The following is a 20323-nucleotide window of genomic DNA, read 5'->3' on the forward strand; positions in this document are numbered from 1 at the left end:
CGTTGCAGAGGTGGCAGAAGAGGTTTACCGGGATATTGACACAAAAAGCTGGAGTAACTCAACGGGACAGGCGGCATCTCTGGAGAGAAAGAATGGGTGACGTTTTGGGTCAAGACCCTTCTTCAGACTAACCCCTTACCAGAATATTGCCTGGATTAAAAGGTTTTAGCTGTAAGGTGAGTTGGGACAAACTTGAATTGTTTTTTTCTGGGGCGTCGGTGGCTGAGGGGAGATCTGATAGAAATTTGTAAAATGATGAGAGGCATGGACAGGGTAAACTGTCAGAACCTTTTTCCCAGGGTGGACGTATCACAGACTAGAGGGCATAACTTTAAGAGAGGGGCAAAGTTTAAAGGAGATGTGCGGGACATTTTTTTTTACAAAGCGAGAATTCAACGCCAGAGGTGAAGCTGACATGATAATGGTATTTAAGAGGCATTTCGATAGACACATGGATATGCAGGGAATGAAGGGATATGGATCACGTGCAGGCAGAGAAATTAGTTTAATTTAGCATCATGTTTGGTGTGGACATTGTATCTATTCCTGTGCTGCAGTATTCCATTCTAGGTTCTAAAAATTACGGGGGGTCATTTTGATCTTTGACCATACTGTAAAACCATGATAGTGAAAATGTTAAGGACCTGTCTCACTTGGGCGTCATTTGCGCGTCACGCAGATGGCGTGTAAAGATTTTGTACATCCCAAAATCCTGGGGCGTTGCGTGCGACACTGCCTACGTCACCATGCACCATGCACCATGCACCATGCACCATGCACCATGCACCATGCACCATGCAGGCGTAAAGCGCACCATGCGCGCGGAATGCGCACCACGCGTGCATCACGTGCGTGGCATGACGTGCGCGTAGTGCGTCATGACAAGTAAATGAAGTAGTGTAAATTACACGCAAATGACGCCCAAGTGGGGCAGGCCCTTCCCATTCTCCCAATATTTATTTCCATCACTCAACTACGTAACAATATTGTATGATGAGTTCCAACATGGGGAGTGGAAATAAACTGTAATTCGATTTAAATAGATTGGGGAATTGACAAATCTAAGCAAATGGCCTTGTGAGGAAGTGATTAAACTATGCATGCAGCTTTAAGTAATAAATCTGATGGATATAACATGGATTGGTTAAAGGTTAAAGGCAAACAAGAGGAGAAAAGTTTGAGAGTGATCACTGATTGCTATCGCTGGGTTCATACTCACTGTCATTGGGCTGTTAGGAAAGCAAACTTGTTTTTTTCTTTTTAAACAACACAAAATTATTATAAAATTAAGATTGTTATTTTATGTATCCTAATTTATTAAATATAGTCCATTTTGGCACCTATTTCCAAAAGACATTGTGACACTGGAGCGGAAGTTAAGACGTGTTGGAAATGTAGGCTGAGAGTATCTCTGGCGGTGTGAGCAGCGTGACCGACATTGCAGCGGCCTCTGCAGTCCATCTGTCTTTTTTTTATTTTTGTCCTGTAGAAAGTATAGTATATTGTGGTTTTTATATTGTTTTTAGCGGTATATATGTGGGGGACGGAGGGGGGAAGTTAGGTGTGGGGAAAACTTTTAAATCTCTTACCTGTACGGGTGACCCGACCTTTTCCCTGTCGGGTCTCTGTTGTCGTTGGGGCCTAGCACCATGGAGCGGCCTCCAACCGGAACGACCTGGGGTCCCAGGGATCAATCTCGTGAACCAAGGATGTCCTTCCTCAAATTAGGAGACATTATTGGAGCCAATTGGAAAAATTAATATAGAAATGTTGTAATGAAAGATGATCATTATTCTATTTTTATAACTATGTATTTGATGTGGGCTTTGAGTTTTGTGTGTTGAAAATCTGAAACAAATGCAGGAAAATAGGGGAATAGGCCAGGCAGCATCTGTGGAAAGAGAAACAGTCAATGTTTTGGATGCAGCACAGACATTTGTTAGACTGGAAGAGAGAAGTGCATGTTAGTTTTCAGTAGGTGGGAAAGTAGAGGGGGGACGCGAAGAACAAAAAAGAAGGGTCCCGAAACGTCACCCATTTTCTTCAGAAATGCTGCCCAGTGAGTTATACCAGCACTTTATCTTCAATGACTTTTGTAGTTGATGAGTTGGAATGACTTTAATGGGCATAATTAGCAGCACATTATGCTTCTGGAATTGTGTAATCAGTTGTTAATGGGAAATGCCTGGCAAACTGGGTAAGAAATACTGAGACTAGACACAAAATAATCTATCAATACCATCTCTGCAAAATCCTGCAAATTCACTGGAAGAATAAGCAAACACACGACAACGTGCTCTAGATCAATATCCCCAGTACCAAGGGTCTAGTTACACTCTGTAAGCTATACTGGGCAGGTTCCATTCTTCATTTACCCAAATCAAGACTCCCAAACAAGTACTTTATTCTGAGCTCAGCCGTGGGAAAAGATTATCAGATGGACAGAGAAAAAGATTCTGAGATAAGCCAAGTTTGCAAAATACCCGCTGACTCCTGGGAACCTCTGGCTAATGACTAGTCAAAGTGGAGTAGTATTGAGAACCTCAAGGCTATAAATTACTTCACGTGAAGCATACAGAGGCCTATGTAAGAAGCGGATCATTTCTGAAACCACCACCAACACTGTCAGTTACCACCTTCCCCACTTGTGTCTGTTGCTCCAATGTTGGCCTCTTAAACTTCCTGAGATCCCACAATACTGAGTCATCCTTAATCCCAAGTGACTGTCTCAGAAGAAGAAAGCAGTTAGAGGAAAGATGCCTTTTAATGTTTGGTGTCCTAACATTAATACACACTTGGATTGGTAGAAGGTGCTCAGTTTTTGATAATTGTGAACTATGACAAGGGAACAGAAGATTACCTACCTAAAACTCAATGAAACTGAAATCCAGTAGTATGAAAAGGCAAATATTTTTCAATATCATAAATCATTAGGTAGAATAATAATTTAGTGATGTTGTGCTTTAAGAATTGAATTATATCTGTATTTCCTTTAAATTCCATTACGTTAGCAAAACGAGGAGATAGTTTCTATCAGACAAGTTTATGCTGACTGGATAGCACGCAACAAAAAGCTTTTCACTGTACCTCGGGACACGTGACAATAAATTGAACTAAACTAAAAATTTGCTTTGCTGAGTAAGCTCAGGCAACTGTTCACTTTATGTTAATTTAATTCTGAAATCCTTCTATAAAAAAATTAACAAAAGGAAATACTATGGGAAATTGACTTTATTATGATTGCCACTGACTGAGGAGCAGAACAAGCTATATTGCAAAATGTCCCACTGTCATGTTCTCAAAGTTCAATTTGATGTTGCCAGAAGGTTTTTAATACATGTGTGTTTGACTGTGATGCAGGAGTACACGTGATGGAGGCAGGTAGTTTCAACTTTTATGCAGCATCTAGATAAGATAAAAGGACCAGTAGTGATAGACGCTTAATGGCTGGCACTGACATTGTGGGCAGAAGGGTCTGTTTCTGTGCTGTTTAATTCTATAACTTCATGACTTTTTGAAGTTACATCTTCCCTGAGTCCTCAACTTAGACTTTAATTTCTCTCCAACTTATTAGTCACTGGCAGATCGTTAAATCTAAATCAAACTCTGAATTAATCTATGAGACCCTCATTTAAGTTTTTAAATAAAATTTGCCACTTTTTCAAGACAGGACACATGCATGTTCCTGTTTTAACTTTTAACCTTCTTGACATCCTGCTACGTATTAACTTGGGGTAGAGGAAGAGGTTAATATTGATGCCATATTTTGCTAATTGTCTTATAGTTGGAGACTGCTGCATTAGTTCAGAAAAGTTATTCAAGTCTTGGTTTATTGCACAATTACATAATGGAGAATATCATGTTAGATGCTTACTAATGGGGCTGTCCCACTGTACGAGCTAATTCAAGAGTTCTCCCGAGTTTCCCCTGATTTGAACTCGGAGAAATACGGTTTAAAGCCGCTTGTAGGTACTCGGTGTTCTTGTGGATATTTTTCAACACGTTAGTGTTCTGTTGAACATGTTGAAAAATCTTCACGAGTCTTCACGAGCTTACCACGTTTCCCGAGTACCTGCCGTTAGCGTTGCGAGCCGCTAAGAGACGTCTCGAGCGCCGACGCACCCGCTACGCAAATTCTACGTGCTTACCACGAGTTTGATTTATGTTTAAACTCGGGAGAACTCTTGAATTACCTTGTACAGTGGGACAGGCCCTTAACAGAACACCAATAATCCAATGCCTTTAATCTGACAAAATTAAAGGAAATGTAGCTATTATGTTGAAATTTGGTATTCCAATGAAACATTCATTACTCTGATGGTTAGAAGAGGGAAGTTGATAAACGTGCTGGTAAATTAACAGCAACAGCAGCACTGCTGCAGTGAAACCTTGCAACACCCCCCCCCCCCCCCCCACCTCCCTGGCTGAGCTCCCCTCCGGGTGTTTGGCCAGAAATCTTACAGGCTAATTGCTAAGGAATCTCTTTTGGAAAGGGCCAGACCTTCAAAGTAAATCCTGTGGGGTTTTTTTCATTAAGGAGTTGTGGTCAGATGCAGCTTCAGTTAGGACTGCAGTAGAAAGCAGAGAAGGAACGAAAGAAGAGAGAGAACGAACGAAGAGGAAGATTTTATTTAAGAGAAAGAACAGAATTTGGCATCTTTGTTCTTTTAAAAACTGTAACAGAAAGTTTCCCAGTTTACAGCTTCATGGATCTCCCAGCCAGAATTTCGAAAATATTGCTCAGTCTGTTACTATTCAGACTACAAGGTAAGAGAAAATTCATTGCAGCTAGTACTTTCATAGCTCTATCGTCTGAAACCATGCTGGCTGGCTGCTGGCAGTCAGAAACAGAGCTCCTTTGTTACCTATTTGAAAAGGACACAGATAATCAAAGTCTATTGCAGGAAATACATTGTGGCCTTTGGCAGTTTACTGCAATAGTTAAAATCGTATTGTATATTTTTGATCAAGCAGTCGATGCAGCTGATTTATACTTCAAAATGTTTTAAATTGTGATTTACGACTATTTCTTCAACTTTGTGGGTATTTCAGAAAAAATCTGGTGTTTGGAGGCTCTTCTTGTTTGTATGACTGCAGAAACCAAATTTCGTTTGAACCTCTGGGTTCAAATGACAACAAATTGTATTGTATTGTATTGTGTAAGATCTTCTCCATTTATACATCAGTCAACTTACTTGTATCTGTAATATAAATTAGTTTCTCTGATTGCTATTTTATTTATCATTTTTAATTCTCAGTCAGAACCTCACAATGTGTCCGGGCTAGAATTTAATTTAACCAAAGATGTTTTTGCTTATAGAATACCTGCTTATGTTTCAAGCCTTGCAAATGGCTTGATGAATATGTAATAACTATGCTTTGTGCAATTTGTTGTTATGCTGTACCAAATGATTTATTTACCAGACAGCAAAGGAATTATATAAGGAACTCCAGATGCTGATTTACACTGAAGATAGACATAAAATGCTGTAGTAACTCAGCGGGACAGGCAGCATCTCTGGATACAAGGAATGGGTGACATTTTGGGTCGAGACCCTTCTTCAGTCTGAATTATGACTCCAGTATTTTGTGTTTATCTAAGGAATTGCATAACTTGTAAAGCTCTTTGCCCCCACCCAAAGCAATAGTCACCTGTACAGCCTCCGAGTGTAAATCTGTTTGCTCCTTGAGGCACTATCATGCCTGTAAAGCAACAAACCCATAAATACTGCTAAGCAAATCTGAGTTTCAGTTTCTTTAGAAAAGCCAATGCTTCCTTGAAAGTTACAACGCAGAAATTAATCAAATACCTGATCATGATCAGCTTGTGTGGTAGTATCCAAGTGAATCCAAATATAATTTTCAAAAAATTGAATTAGGCATTCATGATGCCTTATTAAATGTGATAGTTGTGCATTATCTGCTCTCCAGTCCATGATCAGGATTTGTAATATTTAGTTTAGTTTATTGTCATGTGTACCGAGGTACAGTGAAAAGCCTTTGTTGCATGATATATCTGGTATATATCAATATTATTATCAATAATATTTTATTTAATTGTTCTCCATGATCTCCAGTGACTCGCTGAGTTACTCCAGCACTTTGTGGCTGTTTTTGTTCAATTTGTCTTATGTATTTACTTTGATAACTTCTCTTCGGATGCCATGCGAGCATTTTTTTCTGATGCAGCTTCTTTTAATCACGATAAACGGAATGGTCATGTTTGGTATGGCAGCGCAATGAAATTCCCAAATATTGTGACATAGAGTTCGTGCTATTATTTAAGCATACAGAAAATAGGTGTTGTATGATGTTTTCATGCACTGTTTTTGTTGGTGTCAAGCACCAGAAGAAAAATAAGCTCTTACTTTTCACAGCCTTCCATATATGAGCTTCAAATCTTAACTTTTGAGGGAAAAAATCCTATGCTGCAATGGCCTGTAAGATTTCTGGCTGGGAAATTTGGAATTCAGCTTAGCAGAAGCTTAAAAAATTGTTTGTCCTGATAAATGTTCTAGTTTCTGATCTCGAGTCTTGTCCTTCAGACGATATGTATGCACAAAGAAGCAAGGAACTGCAGATGCAAAACACAAAGTGCTGGAGTAACTCTATAGGTCAGGCAGCATCTGATGAGGGAATGGTAGGCAATGTTTTGGGTCGGGATCCTTCTTTAGACTCCCAACTTGAAATGTCACCTCCATTTAGACAGGTACATGGATAGAATTGAATTGAATTTGAATTGAATACTTTATTGTCACATGTGTCACGTGACAGTGAGATTCTTTTTCTGAGGGAAGGAACAATGAGGATCCGGGGTGGGGGGGCCCCGTTGCTCTTCCCTCTCCTTCACGGTGGACCCCCCATGCCAGGTCCCCCTTTGTTCCTTCCCTCAGCAGCGGCTTCTGCATGTCCGCCCTCGTCCATCAGTCGGCGCCATCATCAACCTCTCCACTATCATCGCCGGATCCTCCACAGACGCATCCGTGGCGCCGACCCAGGCCCCAGCCGCTAACTTGGCCGACGGCCAAGCACCGGTGACTGCGGACTTCGTTGGCCCGCGATGACCGGGACATGAGGTTCCACCACTGGCCCGGTGGCCAGGGACATGTAAAAGAGGATTAGTTGCAAGCTTACTGGAGAATAAGAGAAATGGAAATTGACTGATGGAATTACCCTACTTGGAGCCAGCATGAATTCAATGTGCTAAATTGCCACCTTTTGTGTTGCAATTAATATGAAGATGTTGATAAATCTGTAATTCGTTAGCGTAGCATTGTTAATTAAGGGATTCTTGATACTATTTCCATATATAGTATAAATCTCCGATTTGTATTCAGGCTACAGGAATGTGTAAGAAAGAACTGCAGATGCTGGTTTAAACCGAAGATAAACACAAAAAGCTTCCACCTCCCTCATGATGGTTCATCCAAGCCGGGTCCTCCTTTGTTCTTTCCCTCAGCAGCGGTGTCCTCACTTCCCAATGTCCACCCTCGTCCGTCGGTCAGTTGGCGCCTTCATCGACCGCCGCACCGCACCGCACCAACCTCTCCACTGTCGCCACCGGGTCCACTCCGGACGTCCTGCTGAGTTACTCCAACTTTCTGTGTCTATCTTCAGACTACAGGAATGTAAGGCCAGTTGGTTCATTGGAAATTTGCATTGCCTAACAGACAGCAAGTGATAATGTTTACAATGGAGATATGAGAGTGCAGATGCTTGAATTTTGAGCAAAGCACTACCCACGAGGAACTCAGCAGGCCAGGCAGCATCTGGGGAGGACATGGATAGGTGACGTTTCGGGTGTGACCCTTCTTCATACTGGGGCTAGAAAGCTGAGGACAGGACAATATCTGCAAAGTGAGGCGAGACCTGATAGAAGTGTATAACATTATGAGAGCCAAAGAAAGGGTAGACAGTCAGAACCTTTTTACCCAGTGAAGGGGGAACCAAGAACCAGAAGACATAGGCTTAAGGTGAGTGGGGAAAGATTTAATAGGAACCTGAGGGGAAGCTTTTTCACTCATAGGGTGATGAATATATGGAATGGCTGCCAGAGGAGGTAGTAGAGGCAGTCACAATAATAATATTTAAAAGATACGTGCACAGTTACATGGATAGGTAAGGTTTAGAGGGATATGGACCAAATGCGGACAAATGGGATTAATTAGATGGGTTGGCATGGACGAGTTGGGCCGAAGAACCTTTTTCCTTGCTGTATGACTGTGTCTCCTTTCTCTCGACTAGAAACATTGCCTGCCATTATTGTGCTCAACATATAATTGGTTTCTACCCAAATGAAATCAAATATTGAAAATAATGTACAATAAGCAGGTCAATGGCGGTTTAACATCTCATGTAGATACATGATTTAGCAACTTGCCAAACTTGCAATAAAAAAAATAATCAAGCTGCAAGGACACTTACTGTTAAGGTAGAAAACTTTGATTCGGCTGCATTTGGAATATTGTGTGCAGTTCTGATTGACCAATTCTGGGAAGATGTGGAGGCTTTGTAGAGGGTGCAGAAGAGGTTTACCCGATGCTGCCTGGATTAAACGGTATTAGCCATATAAAGAGCTTGGACAAACTGGGATTGTTTTCTCTTGAGTGTCGGAGGATGAGAGGAGATCTAATAACAGTTTATAAAATTATGAGAGGCATAGATTGGATGGGCAGTCAGAATTTATTTCCCAGGAAGTAATTGTTAAATGCAAGTATTTTTTTACACTGAGGTGGGAGTTGCCTGGAAAGAGATGTAATTTTTTTTAAGGTCAGAGTAGAGGGGAGTTTGCTCGAATGTGCTGGCAGATGTGCGGGCAAGTTTAAATTTTTACACTGGGTGTGGGAGTTGCCTGGATCCATTGTGCTGCCAGATGGTGATGAAACAAAACGGTGACGAGGTAGATACCAGCACAGCTGTGTGTTCGTGGCATTTAAGAGGTGCATTGACCATCCATTTACACAAATCCACTCACGGCGAACCAAAGTGAATGTTCTTACCAAACCAGAAAGCAAATGACGGTATAGAGGACAGGTCATTGAGCTGATCCTGATTGCCGCGGTGTTGCAGGTGCCGCCGAGAGCAAAGAGGACCCGTTAATTTAATTTTGCATCATGTTTAGCACAGACATTGTGGACCAACAGGACCGTTTCTCTGCTGCACAGCTGTGTGTTCTATATTATAGTGTCATAAGACAATAGTTCTACAGATGGAAATGGGAAATGTTAACTTTCTCTCCCTTTCCATTTATTCATCCTGACCTACTGATTATTTCTTGCATTTATTTTTATTTCAGCTTTCCAGAATGAGCAATGTTTTCTTTCGTCATTTAAAATTAGAATTTGGCCGATAAAACGTTGTCAATATGAAATGTTAACTTTCTCTCCCTTTCCATTTATTCATCCTGACCTACTGATTATTTCTTGCATTTATTTTTATTTCAGCTTTCCAGAATGAGCAATGTTTTCTTTCGTCATTTAAAATTAGAATTTGGCCAGAAGAAATGGAATGAAGCAACAGTTTCTGAAAGCACAGTGAAAACTATGATTTTGTGGTTGCTCAGTCAAAATTGATCAACGGATTTTTGTTAGCTAACATTTTTGAGTTGTTCAGACCAGAAAACAAATAAAATAGAGTAGGAAATCCACAATGATGTCACACAGCTTAGTAGGAAAGGAAAGCCTCTTCAGTTCTTGTTTAGTTTAGTCTAGTTTAGCGATACAGAGTAGAAACGGGCCTATCGGCCCAGCGAGCCAGTGCCAACCAGCAATCACCCATACACTAGTTCTATCCTGCACACTAGGGACAATTTACAGAAGTCAATTAACCTACACACTTGCATGTTTTTGGAATGTGGAGGGGATACTGGAGCACCCGGAGAAAACCCACGCGGTCACAGGGAGAACGTACAAGCTCCAGACCAGGCAGCACCCACAGTCAGGATCGAACCAGGGTCTCCGGCGCTGTAAGTCAGCAACTCCACCGCTGCGCCACTGCGCTGACTTTATCTTTACTCTGTCACACTTTGCTTGAGAAACCCATGTACCTTTCATAAAGTATAGGATCTTAAATGCTGATGAAATGTTGATTGTATAGAACCCATTCCAACTGCAGCCTGACCACTTAATGACATTTTGTATCTTCATCAAGTTCCCCGAAAACAGGGGAACATCTATCAGATGGGGTAAAGTGATTTAACTAAGAATGGAATTGTCTTTACATTAAAAAACAAAAAAGCGGTATGACTAAAAAGCTTGTACAAAATACAAAAACACCCGTAAATGCATCATACATATCTGCAATGCAGCCATCTTGACAAGTATTAGGTTGCACTTGCTGGTAACCTCCAGTGTTGATTTATTAATGCTAGTCTGATTTAGGAAAGTAATTCTCTTAGCATAGTATTTATTAGTCATAGTCATATAGCACAGAAAAGGTCTTTTGGCCCAACACATCCATGCAAACCAAGATGTCCGATCTAAGTTGGTCCCATTTATCTGTTTAGCTCATATCACTTTAAACCTCTGTTATCCATGAACATGTGCAAGTGTCCAGATAGATACAAAATGCTGGAGTAATTCAGCAGGACAGGCAGCATCTCTCGAGAGAAGGGATGGGTGACGTTTCGGGTCGAGACTCTTCTTCAGACTAGCCAGGGGAAAGGGGAACGAGAGATATAAGACCATGATGTAGAGAGATAAGGAACCAATGAATGAAAGATATGCAAAAAAGTAACGATGTTAAAGGAAATAGGCCATTGTTAACTTCGCTAGGTGAGAACGGGAACCTGGTGTGACTTGGGTGGGGGGGAGGGTGGAGAGAGAGGGAGTGCAGGGGTTACTTGGTTAGATAAATCACTATACCACTGGGTTGTAAGCAGCCCAAGCAAAATATGAGATGCTGTTCCTCCAAATTGCGATTAGCCTCACTCTGACAATGGAGGAGGCCTAGGACAAAAAGGTCAGTGTGGGAATGGGACGAGGAATTTGTTTGGCAACTGGGAGATCGGGTAGGTCCACATGCGGACTGAGTGTCAGTGAAACGATCGCCCAGTCTACGTTTGGTCTTGCCGATGTACAAGAGTCCACATCTTGAACAACGGATGCAGTAGGTGAGGTTGGGGGAGGTGCAATTGAATCTCTACCTAAGCTGAAAGGACTGTTGGGGTCCCTGAACAGAGTCAAGGGAGGAGCATGGACAGGTGATGCATCTCCTGCGGTTGCAGGGGAGGGGGTGTTTTGGTGGGAAGGGATGAGTTAAGCAGGGAATTGCAGAGGGAGTGTCTAGTTTAGCTTAGTTTAGAGACACAGCATGGAAACAGGCCCTTCAGCCGTCTGAGTCCATGCCAACCACGGATCATCCGTTTACACGGGTTCTGTAGATCCCACTTACCATCCACTACCTACACACTATGGCCAATTTACAGAATCCAATTAAACTACAAACCCGCACATCTTTGTGATATGGGAGGAACTTGGAGCACCCAGAGGAAACTCACGCTGTCACAAGGAGAACATGCAAACTCCACATGTACAATACCAGAGGTCAGGATTGAACCCAGGTCTCTGGGTTTCATCTCATGCCAAGGGTCAAGAGAGTCAGGAGTGTTTATTGTCCTATCTCACCTCCCACTCTCATCATCTTCTAAAGATGTGCCATAGAAAGCATTTTATCAGGATGTAAAGCAGCTTGGTTTGGGAACAGCTCCATCCAAGTGAAATTGAGGCAATTGAGGATGCAGCCCAGACCATCACACAAACCAAACTCCCTTCCATAGAAAGTAGACAAAAAATGCTGGAGAAACTCAGCGGGTGAGGCAGCATCTATGGAGAGAAGGAATTGGCGACGTTTCGGGTCGAGACCCTTCTTCAGACTCCCTTCCATAGACATTATACCTCACTTTGCCTCATCAGGCAAAAGGTATAGAAGTGTAAGCATGCACCCCTTCAGATTCAGGGACAGTTTCCTCCCAGCTGTTATTATCAGGCAACCACAACCAGAGAGCAGTGCTGAACTACTATCTACCTTTTTGGTGACCCTCTGACTATGCTTGATCAGGCTTTGATGGCTTCACCTTGCACTAAACGTTATTCCCTGTCATGTATCCCTTCCATAGACATTATACCTCATATACAGTATAGAAGTGTAAGCATGCACCCTTACAGTATATACTGTAAATGGCTCAATTGTAATCATGTATTGTCTTTCTGCTGACCAGATAGCATGCAACAAAAGCTTTTGACTGTACCTCGGTACACGTGACAATAAACAAAACTGAACTGGGCTGATGTACCGAAATGGAACAATGAAATTCTTACAGTACTTACAGCAGTGTACCAGATTTGTAAACAGAGTACACAATAAATAACTTGATAAGCAAACCAAAAAATGTTTTATTTAATGATATTAAGATTTAGTAAAGTTATTACATTTATATTAAAGCCAGGTTCTGATGAATGTCCAATGCAATCTTTAGTCCACACGTGTGCAGATTCAATGACCTCTCTATCCACCGGATAACCTTTTCCAGTTTCAGCTATGCGGTATAATCTGACTAACCAAACAAACTGAAACAAGATCTAAAACAAATTGCACTTAACATTTTATTGCAGCTGAACATCTCATTAAGCTTCTGGCTCTTTTTTTAAAAACAATTTTACGGTTACATCTGGAATGAGTGGAGAGTTTTCATGTTTTTCTTTCACAGATCAAATTTCAAATGCAAGAGTCAGCCTCAAGGCAGAAACGTTCGATAATCTGCTGGGTTAAGTGATAAAACAGTCACAATACAGCTAAATTCCTACTTGATGAGAATAGAGTGGTTGTACAGGGCAGTGTGGGCTTCCCTCATGGGTTGAAACTTTACCCATGAAAATTTAAAAGAATGAAAGGTGACCTTTTGAATCACGTGAAATTCTTAACATGCTGGACAGAAGTAAGTGCCATGGGGATATTTCATTTCATACGAGAGTCCAGAACCAGAGGGCATGGTATTCACAACTGAGGTGAGGAAGAATTTGTTCTGGGAGAGGGTTGAGTGTCTTTAGAGCTCCTTGCCATAAAGAGGCATAGGTGTAGACTCCTTGGTTAGATTTAAAGCTGAGATATATTGATTTCTAATTAGCAATGGATTATGGGGAAATGTCAGGAAAATGGACATGTGGAATACAAGATGAGCCATGATCCTTCTCAATGGTGGAGGTAGTTCAAGGGGCCAAAAGGCCTATACCTCTTCTTATTGCTTATAGTCTTGTTTCTTAGCTTGTACATAGAAATATAGGAATTACTTGGGTTACAGTGGTTGAATGCCAAACTTTCATGCTAACTGCCAGCAAGGTTTGGCCCTTTGAGGTAGATTATAAATTGGAAGAACCTTGACAAAGGAGGGACAAAGAGTATCTGTCAGATATCTCCAGATCTAAGTTCACCTCATGGAGAGAAGCAGGATGGCAATTGTGCTGTGTGTGGAAGGTTGGAGAAACACAGTGAGATCAAGGTTTTGTAGAAACTGATATCCAACAGGCACTATATATTTGCTGCTTTAGAATAAAACAAAACCTTCGGAAGAATGGCTAGAATGCTGACCATGGCATACAAGCAGGGATACCAAGACAAAGGACATAACCTAGTCATTGTTATGTCAATAACTCAGGTAAGAGGCATCGGGTACGGTTTGGGTAATATTAGGAGGTAGTAGCAACATAACATTAGATACATGCCTGATCATAACCCAAGCCTTGCACATTTTAATGTAGAAGTAAACAGATTAGGAAGGTAAGGCAATAGTGTGCAAAAATGAAGTGGGGGTGTGTGGAGTTCCATATCATAGAACATATAACATGGCTGATGATATCTTCTTGCAGTTCTACCATTCCAAAGCAGATTGCACAACAGCTGTCACAGCGTCACAAGATGCATCATTGATCAGCACGTTGCAATGCTCTCTGCAAGATTTGCCAGCCAGTTGAGCAATAATAAATTAGTTTATAGCATAATGTGCAACAACACTTCATAAAGATATGGTGTGTAGGACTCACAATCCATTGACGTAACTGGAGGAAATGATGCACTGTAGCCTGACATACAAGTGATATTGTCACAGTACATTGATTCACCTGGAGACAGTTTATTCCTTGCAATAAAAGTCACGCAATCCTCATTTTATAGCCAACCTTCCTCCACTGGGGCAGAGGCGTATCATTACCGCTCCTCTTAATCACCACACAGTATTTATTGTGAGTTCTACAAATAAACATGCCTGGCAAAACTATTTTGTTGGCTATAAAATATCATTTTAGGGAGTAATGTCTGTTTCAGACTCCCAACATTTCAGCTACAGTCCATGTTTTTTTAAAACTTAATCTGATACAACTGAATCTGCCAGCAATCCCTATTTGTTGTCTTTTGCAGTCTGAGTGTTGAGTTGTTGATTATGTCTGAGCTTGAAAGTAATTATCCTTCAGTTAAGTTTCTTGGCCTTGAAGTTATTTTATTACAGAATTGTCTTTATACTTTAAGCAATGTTTGGGATTTGGCAATGAAGTATTAAAATATCAAAAAGATGCTGAGGAATGTTTTGACAGTCTAGTTTTCATTTTCTGGCATTTTCAAGCTAGTCTGACGTGTTTTGCAGTGCATCTTTTCATCATGTCTCGGTTTTAGATAAAATGTGCTCAATCTGTTCAAGTCCTTTTAGACATGAACATTTAAAGATCAAGGAAAAAATTTGCCAAAGCTGTTGGTAATTTAGTTCACTGATTTGTTTTCATTTCGTTGAAGATTGAAGAAGATATTATATGATCCCATCCTCTCTAAAGACAATATTTATTTGTAAACACTTAAGTGTGTAAATGAACCAGCTCGGGAGATGGAAAAGTGATTGATAATTTACAGGATCACCCGGTGTCGCTTGCTGGAAAATGTGCGTGTATGTCCATGTGCACAAATGTTGCAAAAATCAGTTCTGCTCAAATGCGACTTCAATGGTGTAAACCTGCTTTGACACTCCATGAAAAAATGATACAAAGTGTTGGAGTAAATCAACGAGTCAGGCAGCATCTCTGGAGAACATGGATAGGTGATGAATCGGATCGGAATTCTTCATTGACTTGTTTTATGTATGAAGTGCCACTTATGTGAAATGCTGAAGTCTGTCCAACTAGATAAGCATTTTCAGGAGAAATTAACATGGGGTAGACAAAAATGCTGGAGAAACTCAGCGGGTGAGGCAGCATCTATGGAGCGAAGGAAATAGGCAACGTTTTAGGTCGAAACCCTTCTTGAGGGGTTAATATGGGGATTGGTGGTGAGAGGGGGTGGGGAAATGTCATTTATCTCCAATGTCCTTCAACAAACAATTACTGTAGTCTCCCCCTATGACACAGCAGCACATGGTAGAACCGAGGGTGTCAATAAGAACATGTTGTTCCACTTTTTAAGAAAGGAGGGAGAGAGAAACCAGGGAATTATAGACCAGTTAGCCTTAAATCGGTAGTGGGGAAGATGCTGAGTTGATAATTAAAGATGCTATAGCAGCATAATGGGATTTGGTCAAAGTCAGCATGGATTTATGAAGGGGAAATCATGCTTGACTAATCTTCTGGAATTTTTTCAGGATGTAACAAGTAGAATGGATGCTAATGGATGTGGTGTATTTGGACTTTCAAAAAGCCTTTGACAAGGTCCCACACAAGAGATTAGTGTGCAAAATTAGAGCACATGATATTGGGGGTAGGGTATTGACATGGATAGAGAACTGGTTGGCAGACAGGAAGCAAAGAGTAGGATTAACAGGTCTTTTCAGATTGGCAGGCAGTGACTAGTGGGATGCCGCTAGTCTCGATGCTGGGACCCCAGTTATTTACAAAATATATTAACGATTTATTAATTTATTATTTACAAAATATGTTAACGAGGGAATTAAATGTGACATCTCCAGGTTTGCGGATGACACAAAGCTGGGTGGCAGTGTGAGCTGCAATGAGGATGTTTTGAATCTACAGGGTGGCTTGGATAGGTTGGGTGAGTGGGCAGATGCAGTATAATGTGGATAAATGGGAGATTATTATCTGAATGGTGTCAGATCAGGAAAAGGGGAGGTGCACTAGACCTGGGTGTGCTTGTACATCAGTCACTGAAAGTAAGCATGCAGGTGCAACAGGCAGTAAAGAAAGCTAATAGGCATGTTGGCCTTCATTGCAAGATGATTTGAGTTTAGGAGCAAGGTGGTCCTACTGCAGTTGTACAGGGCCCTGGTGAGACTGTACTTGGAGTATTGTGTGCAATTTTGGTCTCCTAATTTGAGGAAGGACATTCTTGCTATTGAGGGAGTGCAGCATAGGTTCACCAGATTAATTCCCGGGATGGCTGGACTGACATACGATGAAAGAATGGGTCGACTGGGCTTGTATTCGCTGGAATTTAGAAGGATGAGAGGATATCTTACTGAAACATATAAAATTCTTAAAGGGGTGGTCAGGCTAGATGTAGGAAAAATGTTCCCGATGTTGGGGGAGTCCAGAACTAGGGGTCACAGTTTAAGAATAACGGTAGGCCACTTTGGACTGAGATGAGGAATTTTATTTCACTCAGAGAGTTGTGAATCTGTGGAATTCTCTGCCACAAAAGGCAGTGGATGTTTTCAAGAGAGAATTAGATTTAGCTCTTAGGGCTAAAGGAATCAAGAGATATGGGGGAAAAAGCAGGAACAGAGTACTGATTTTGGATGATCAGCCATGATCATATTGAATGGCAGTGCTGGCTCGAAGGGCCGAATGGCCTACTCCTGCACCTATTTTTCTATATTTCTTTCTATGTTTATTAAGGATGTTCATGGGCTGAGAATCTTTGAGCCTCTGTGTTCAAGAAGTCTCATTTGTTCATGGAATTTTTTCACTGGATCCACTCGAAGTTTGGACTTCTGTCAACTCTTCGGAGGATCTGTTCAAGTTAATATTTAAAATAATTTCAATCTGCTGAAAATCTAAATCTTGGATTTCATTCTTCGTCAAGTTCTTATTGCAAGGTCAGTGCCTAGACACTGACGATGTAGTCACCCTTCTCTAAATATAAAGCCAAAATATAGACTCAAAAGAAAAAAATGTAGCACTATTCATCAAAACAGAGCGTGGTGGATGCCTGGAACAAGCTGCCAGAGGTGATTGTGGATTCAGATGTGATGATGGTGTGGCGGCTCCCAAGGGCCGGGCCATTTCCACCAAAGATCCTATAGCGGAGCAAGATAGGCCACTCCTGCTAAATGCAATGGGCTGATGTGTAATACACCACGGAACGGAATGTGGGCCTTTTTTTCATCCATTTCCGTAACCGGACCGGACCGGACCCGACCCGACTCGCAGTGTAATCAACGTTGCGGGGGAACAGTTTGTGTTAATAAATAAAAATTCTGAAAATGAGGAGAAGATTTTTACCAAATAACTTTTATTTTGACGAGGATGTTTCCGTAACCGGCTTCCGTCTCCACAATATTATCCTGTGGGATCTTTGGTGCGGAGACGGAATCCGGTTACGGAAATGGGGCCTTAAATTACCCATGAATCTGCCCATGGCCGTACCATGTATTTTTTGTCGAGTGCCTATCTTGCTCGCTATAGGATCATTGATTTCCACTATCGAACCCCTCGGCATGGGAATGGGCTAGTCCGGGGGCCGCCCTTAGCTACAGGGATAAAGGGCAGGGGTTTGGGCGCAATCTCTCTCTTGCGGACCCGTCTGACAGGAGAACAACACCTAATTAAAGTCCTGCCGAAATACCTGGTTCCTCGCCTTCATTTCGGGCCTATCGCCGCGCCACATTGGTGACCTCGACGCTCCATTGCTGTCATAATAGAGTCAAAGGACAGAGCCGCCCATCCGTCTGCCTCACAGGCCGACCGGGTCCTGTCTCTCGACGCAGTCTCTGTTAAATTACCTACCTCTCGACTGCCCGGCCTCGCGTCTGGTTTCAGCAGGAGGAGGCCCAATTCCAGCTGCGGGGCATTACGGCGGATGACACCCGCTACTTCTACCTAGTGGGGGCCCTCGGCCGGAGAGGTCAAGCAGTTCCTCGCAAAACCCCCCTACCGCCGAGAAATACCTTGGCCTTAAGGAGCTCCTGCTCCAGGTTTACGGGCTCAGCAGAGGAGATTAGTTTACCTTGGCGTCATGTTGTTGACCAAAGGGCCTGTTCCTATGCTGTACTGCTCTATGTTAATAATATTTATTGCACATCTGTCCCGGAAAAAGTAAATACTGAAATAAAGTATTCTGTTCATGCATTTCTTTTCCTTTCATTACAGTGACGGTACAAAGTCCATTTGATGCCTGCTGTTTGAATGGATTGGAGTGGGCTACTGAGAAAAAGGAGTGTAAGACTCTACTCTACGCACTGGAAGACCCAAACTGCAGGTATTTATCAAACATTCTAAAATATATCTTTATGCAAATAGAAATCTAGAAGAACACAGCAGGTCAAACAGCATTTGTGATCAATGTTTATGCACTAGGTCAGGACTCTGCATTAAGATTGAAAGGTAAAAGAAAAGTTGATGATGTTCTGCAACTGAGCAAGTATCTGATTCAGATAATTACTCAGTAAAATCCTGCACAGATTAACTATTAATGCATAATACTGATACTTTTCTAGTTCATCCCGAATTCCTCCTTCAATGATTAAAAAACTGCATTCTTTGGTTGAAATCAACTGCAAGTTCATTAAACCCAGTCCCAGTGTGACAGCTATTTAATTTAAGAATGTTAGTGCATAATATTTTTGGCATTGGTGATGGTCTGAAAAGCCCGCAATCTGCGTGTTGCTGTCAGGGTGAATGATGGTGACGGAGGTGGGGGTTGGAGGATGAAAGATAACATTGAGCAATACAGGAAATGCCTCGAGGTTTGGACACGGGTGCAGACACAAAGACTAGCAAAAACAGGAAATGTGCCTTGTGTGTGCTGCGGAGTTGAAACAAATAGAGGTTGAAAACATGTGCTAAACTGTTTTCAGGAAATAGTTATCCTTAACCCTTCAGCTATAGTGGCATCCTGGGGTGATGCATTTGGAGAAGACCCTTTGCATAGTTCCATCATAAAGTCTGATTAGTAAATTATTTCATAAAGAGCCTTTGAAGGTTTGACCATGCAAGGAGTAGGAGAGCACAGGAGTGGGTATGGGGAGAGTGATAAATGTTAGAAGACTTTCTCATAGTTTTGCAAGTTGAGACTGGTTGAGAGGTGCCAGCATGAAGCCTCTCTGATCAAATTATGTCCATTATTGCAAAGGAAATGTGTGTTGTGTTATATTATATTTTTACATTTATTATTCTTTTTTTTAACAACTGAGGCACAATGTACTGTTCATGTTAGTGTGTGTGAACAGCTGGGATAAGGGTGATTTTCAACTTAATCACTGTCCCTTCCCTGGCCTTGCGAGTGAGCGAGAAGTCACATGTTTGATGCATGGGATTGCCTAACAGCCTAACAGCTCCCTGGCATCCGGTGTTATCTGTGTGGAGTTTGCATGTTCTCCCTCACCTGTTATTCTGTAAGTTTCAACTTGATGCTTCGTTTTGCTTCCATTGACCTTCTTAATAACTTGCTGTCCTGTCTGCTAACTTTCTGCATTTCTGGCATTGATATCACAATACCTTTGAATGATCTAGATTATGTCGCGCTTGGCCTGTGCCTTGCATTCGCTTCCCACGGAAGCTTTGGGTATAACAACCTTTCATGTCTGAGCGGTTTCTAAGATACTGCTGACCTCAGTCATTATCTAACCTGAAAGTGACACATTCATTTTGGCTTTATGTCAGTAAAAGCAATCATCCATCCATGTAAAGCTACGTTAGAAGCTTGATGAAAAAGTGCCTGAAAGTGTGGGTCCAATGTCTCACATCTTCTGCTTTAATCTCGCGCCTTTGTTCCAACCATCTGCTATCTATCCCCCCCCCCCCCCCTCCCCCCCCTCCCCCCTCCCCCCCCCCCCCCCCCCCCCCCCCCCCCCCCCCCCCCCCGCCTGTGTCCATCTATTACCTGACACGCTTTTTCCTGCCTCTTGTCTCACCCAGATTTTATTCCCGCCCCTACAATCAGTTTGAAGAAGGGACCCGCCCAAAATATCATCTATCCATGTTCTTAACAGATGTTGCCCAACCTGCTGAGTTACTCCAGCACTTTGTGTCCTATTGTGTCAACCAACATTTGCAGTTGTTTGTTTCTACAAGTTGCACAGCATCCTGACAGAAATATATCTAACTGCATTATTCTATCGTCTCTGGGGCTCTTTACAAGAAGGACCGCAGTGGTACAAGAAACTGGTTCTCCATCA

General features: G+C 41.9%; 2 protein-coding genes across 3 annotated transcripts in view; one reads left to right on the top strand and one right to left on the bottom strand.

Moving 5' to 3' along the window:
• The window catches only part of LOC129706142 (structural maintenance of chromosomes protein 1B-like), a 179686-nt gene that overhangs the window by 62636 nt on the left and 96727 nt on the right, over positions 1-20323 (bottom strand). The gene's annotated exons all lie outside the window — the stretch shown is intronic.
• fbln1 (fibulin 1) overlaps positions 4460-20323 on the top strand; it is a 72559-nt gene continuing 56695 nt past the window's right edge. Inside the window, exons 1-2 of one of the 2 annotated variants that reach the window (XM_055650160.1) lie at positions 4460-4767; positions 18297-18405. In XM_055650160.1, the coding sequence (XP_055506135.1) occupies positions 4707-4767; positions 18297-18405 (170 nt within the window). In that variant the 5' untranslated portion in view covers positions 4460-4706. The remainder of the gene's footprint in view (positions 4768-18296; positions 18406-20323) is intronic. The other variant, XM_055650159.1, reaches the window with a different exon arrangement.

The sequence above is a fragment of the Leucoraja erinacea genome, chromosome 19 (assembly GCF_028641065.1).
Source record: "Leucoraja erinacea ecotype New England chromosome 19, Leri_hhj_1, whole genome shotgun sequence".
Lineage (NCBI taxonomy): Eukaryota > Metazoa > Chordata > Chondrichthyes > Rajiformes > Rajidae > Leucoraja > Leucoraja erinaceus.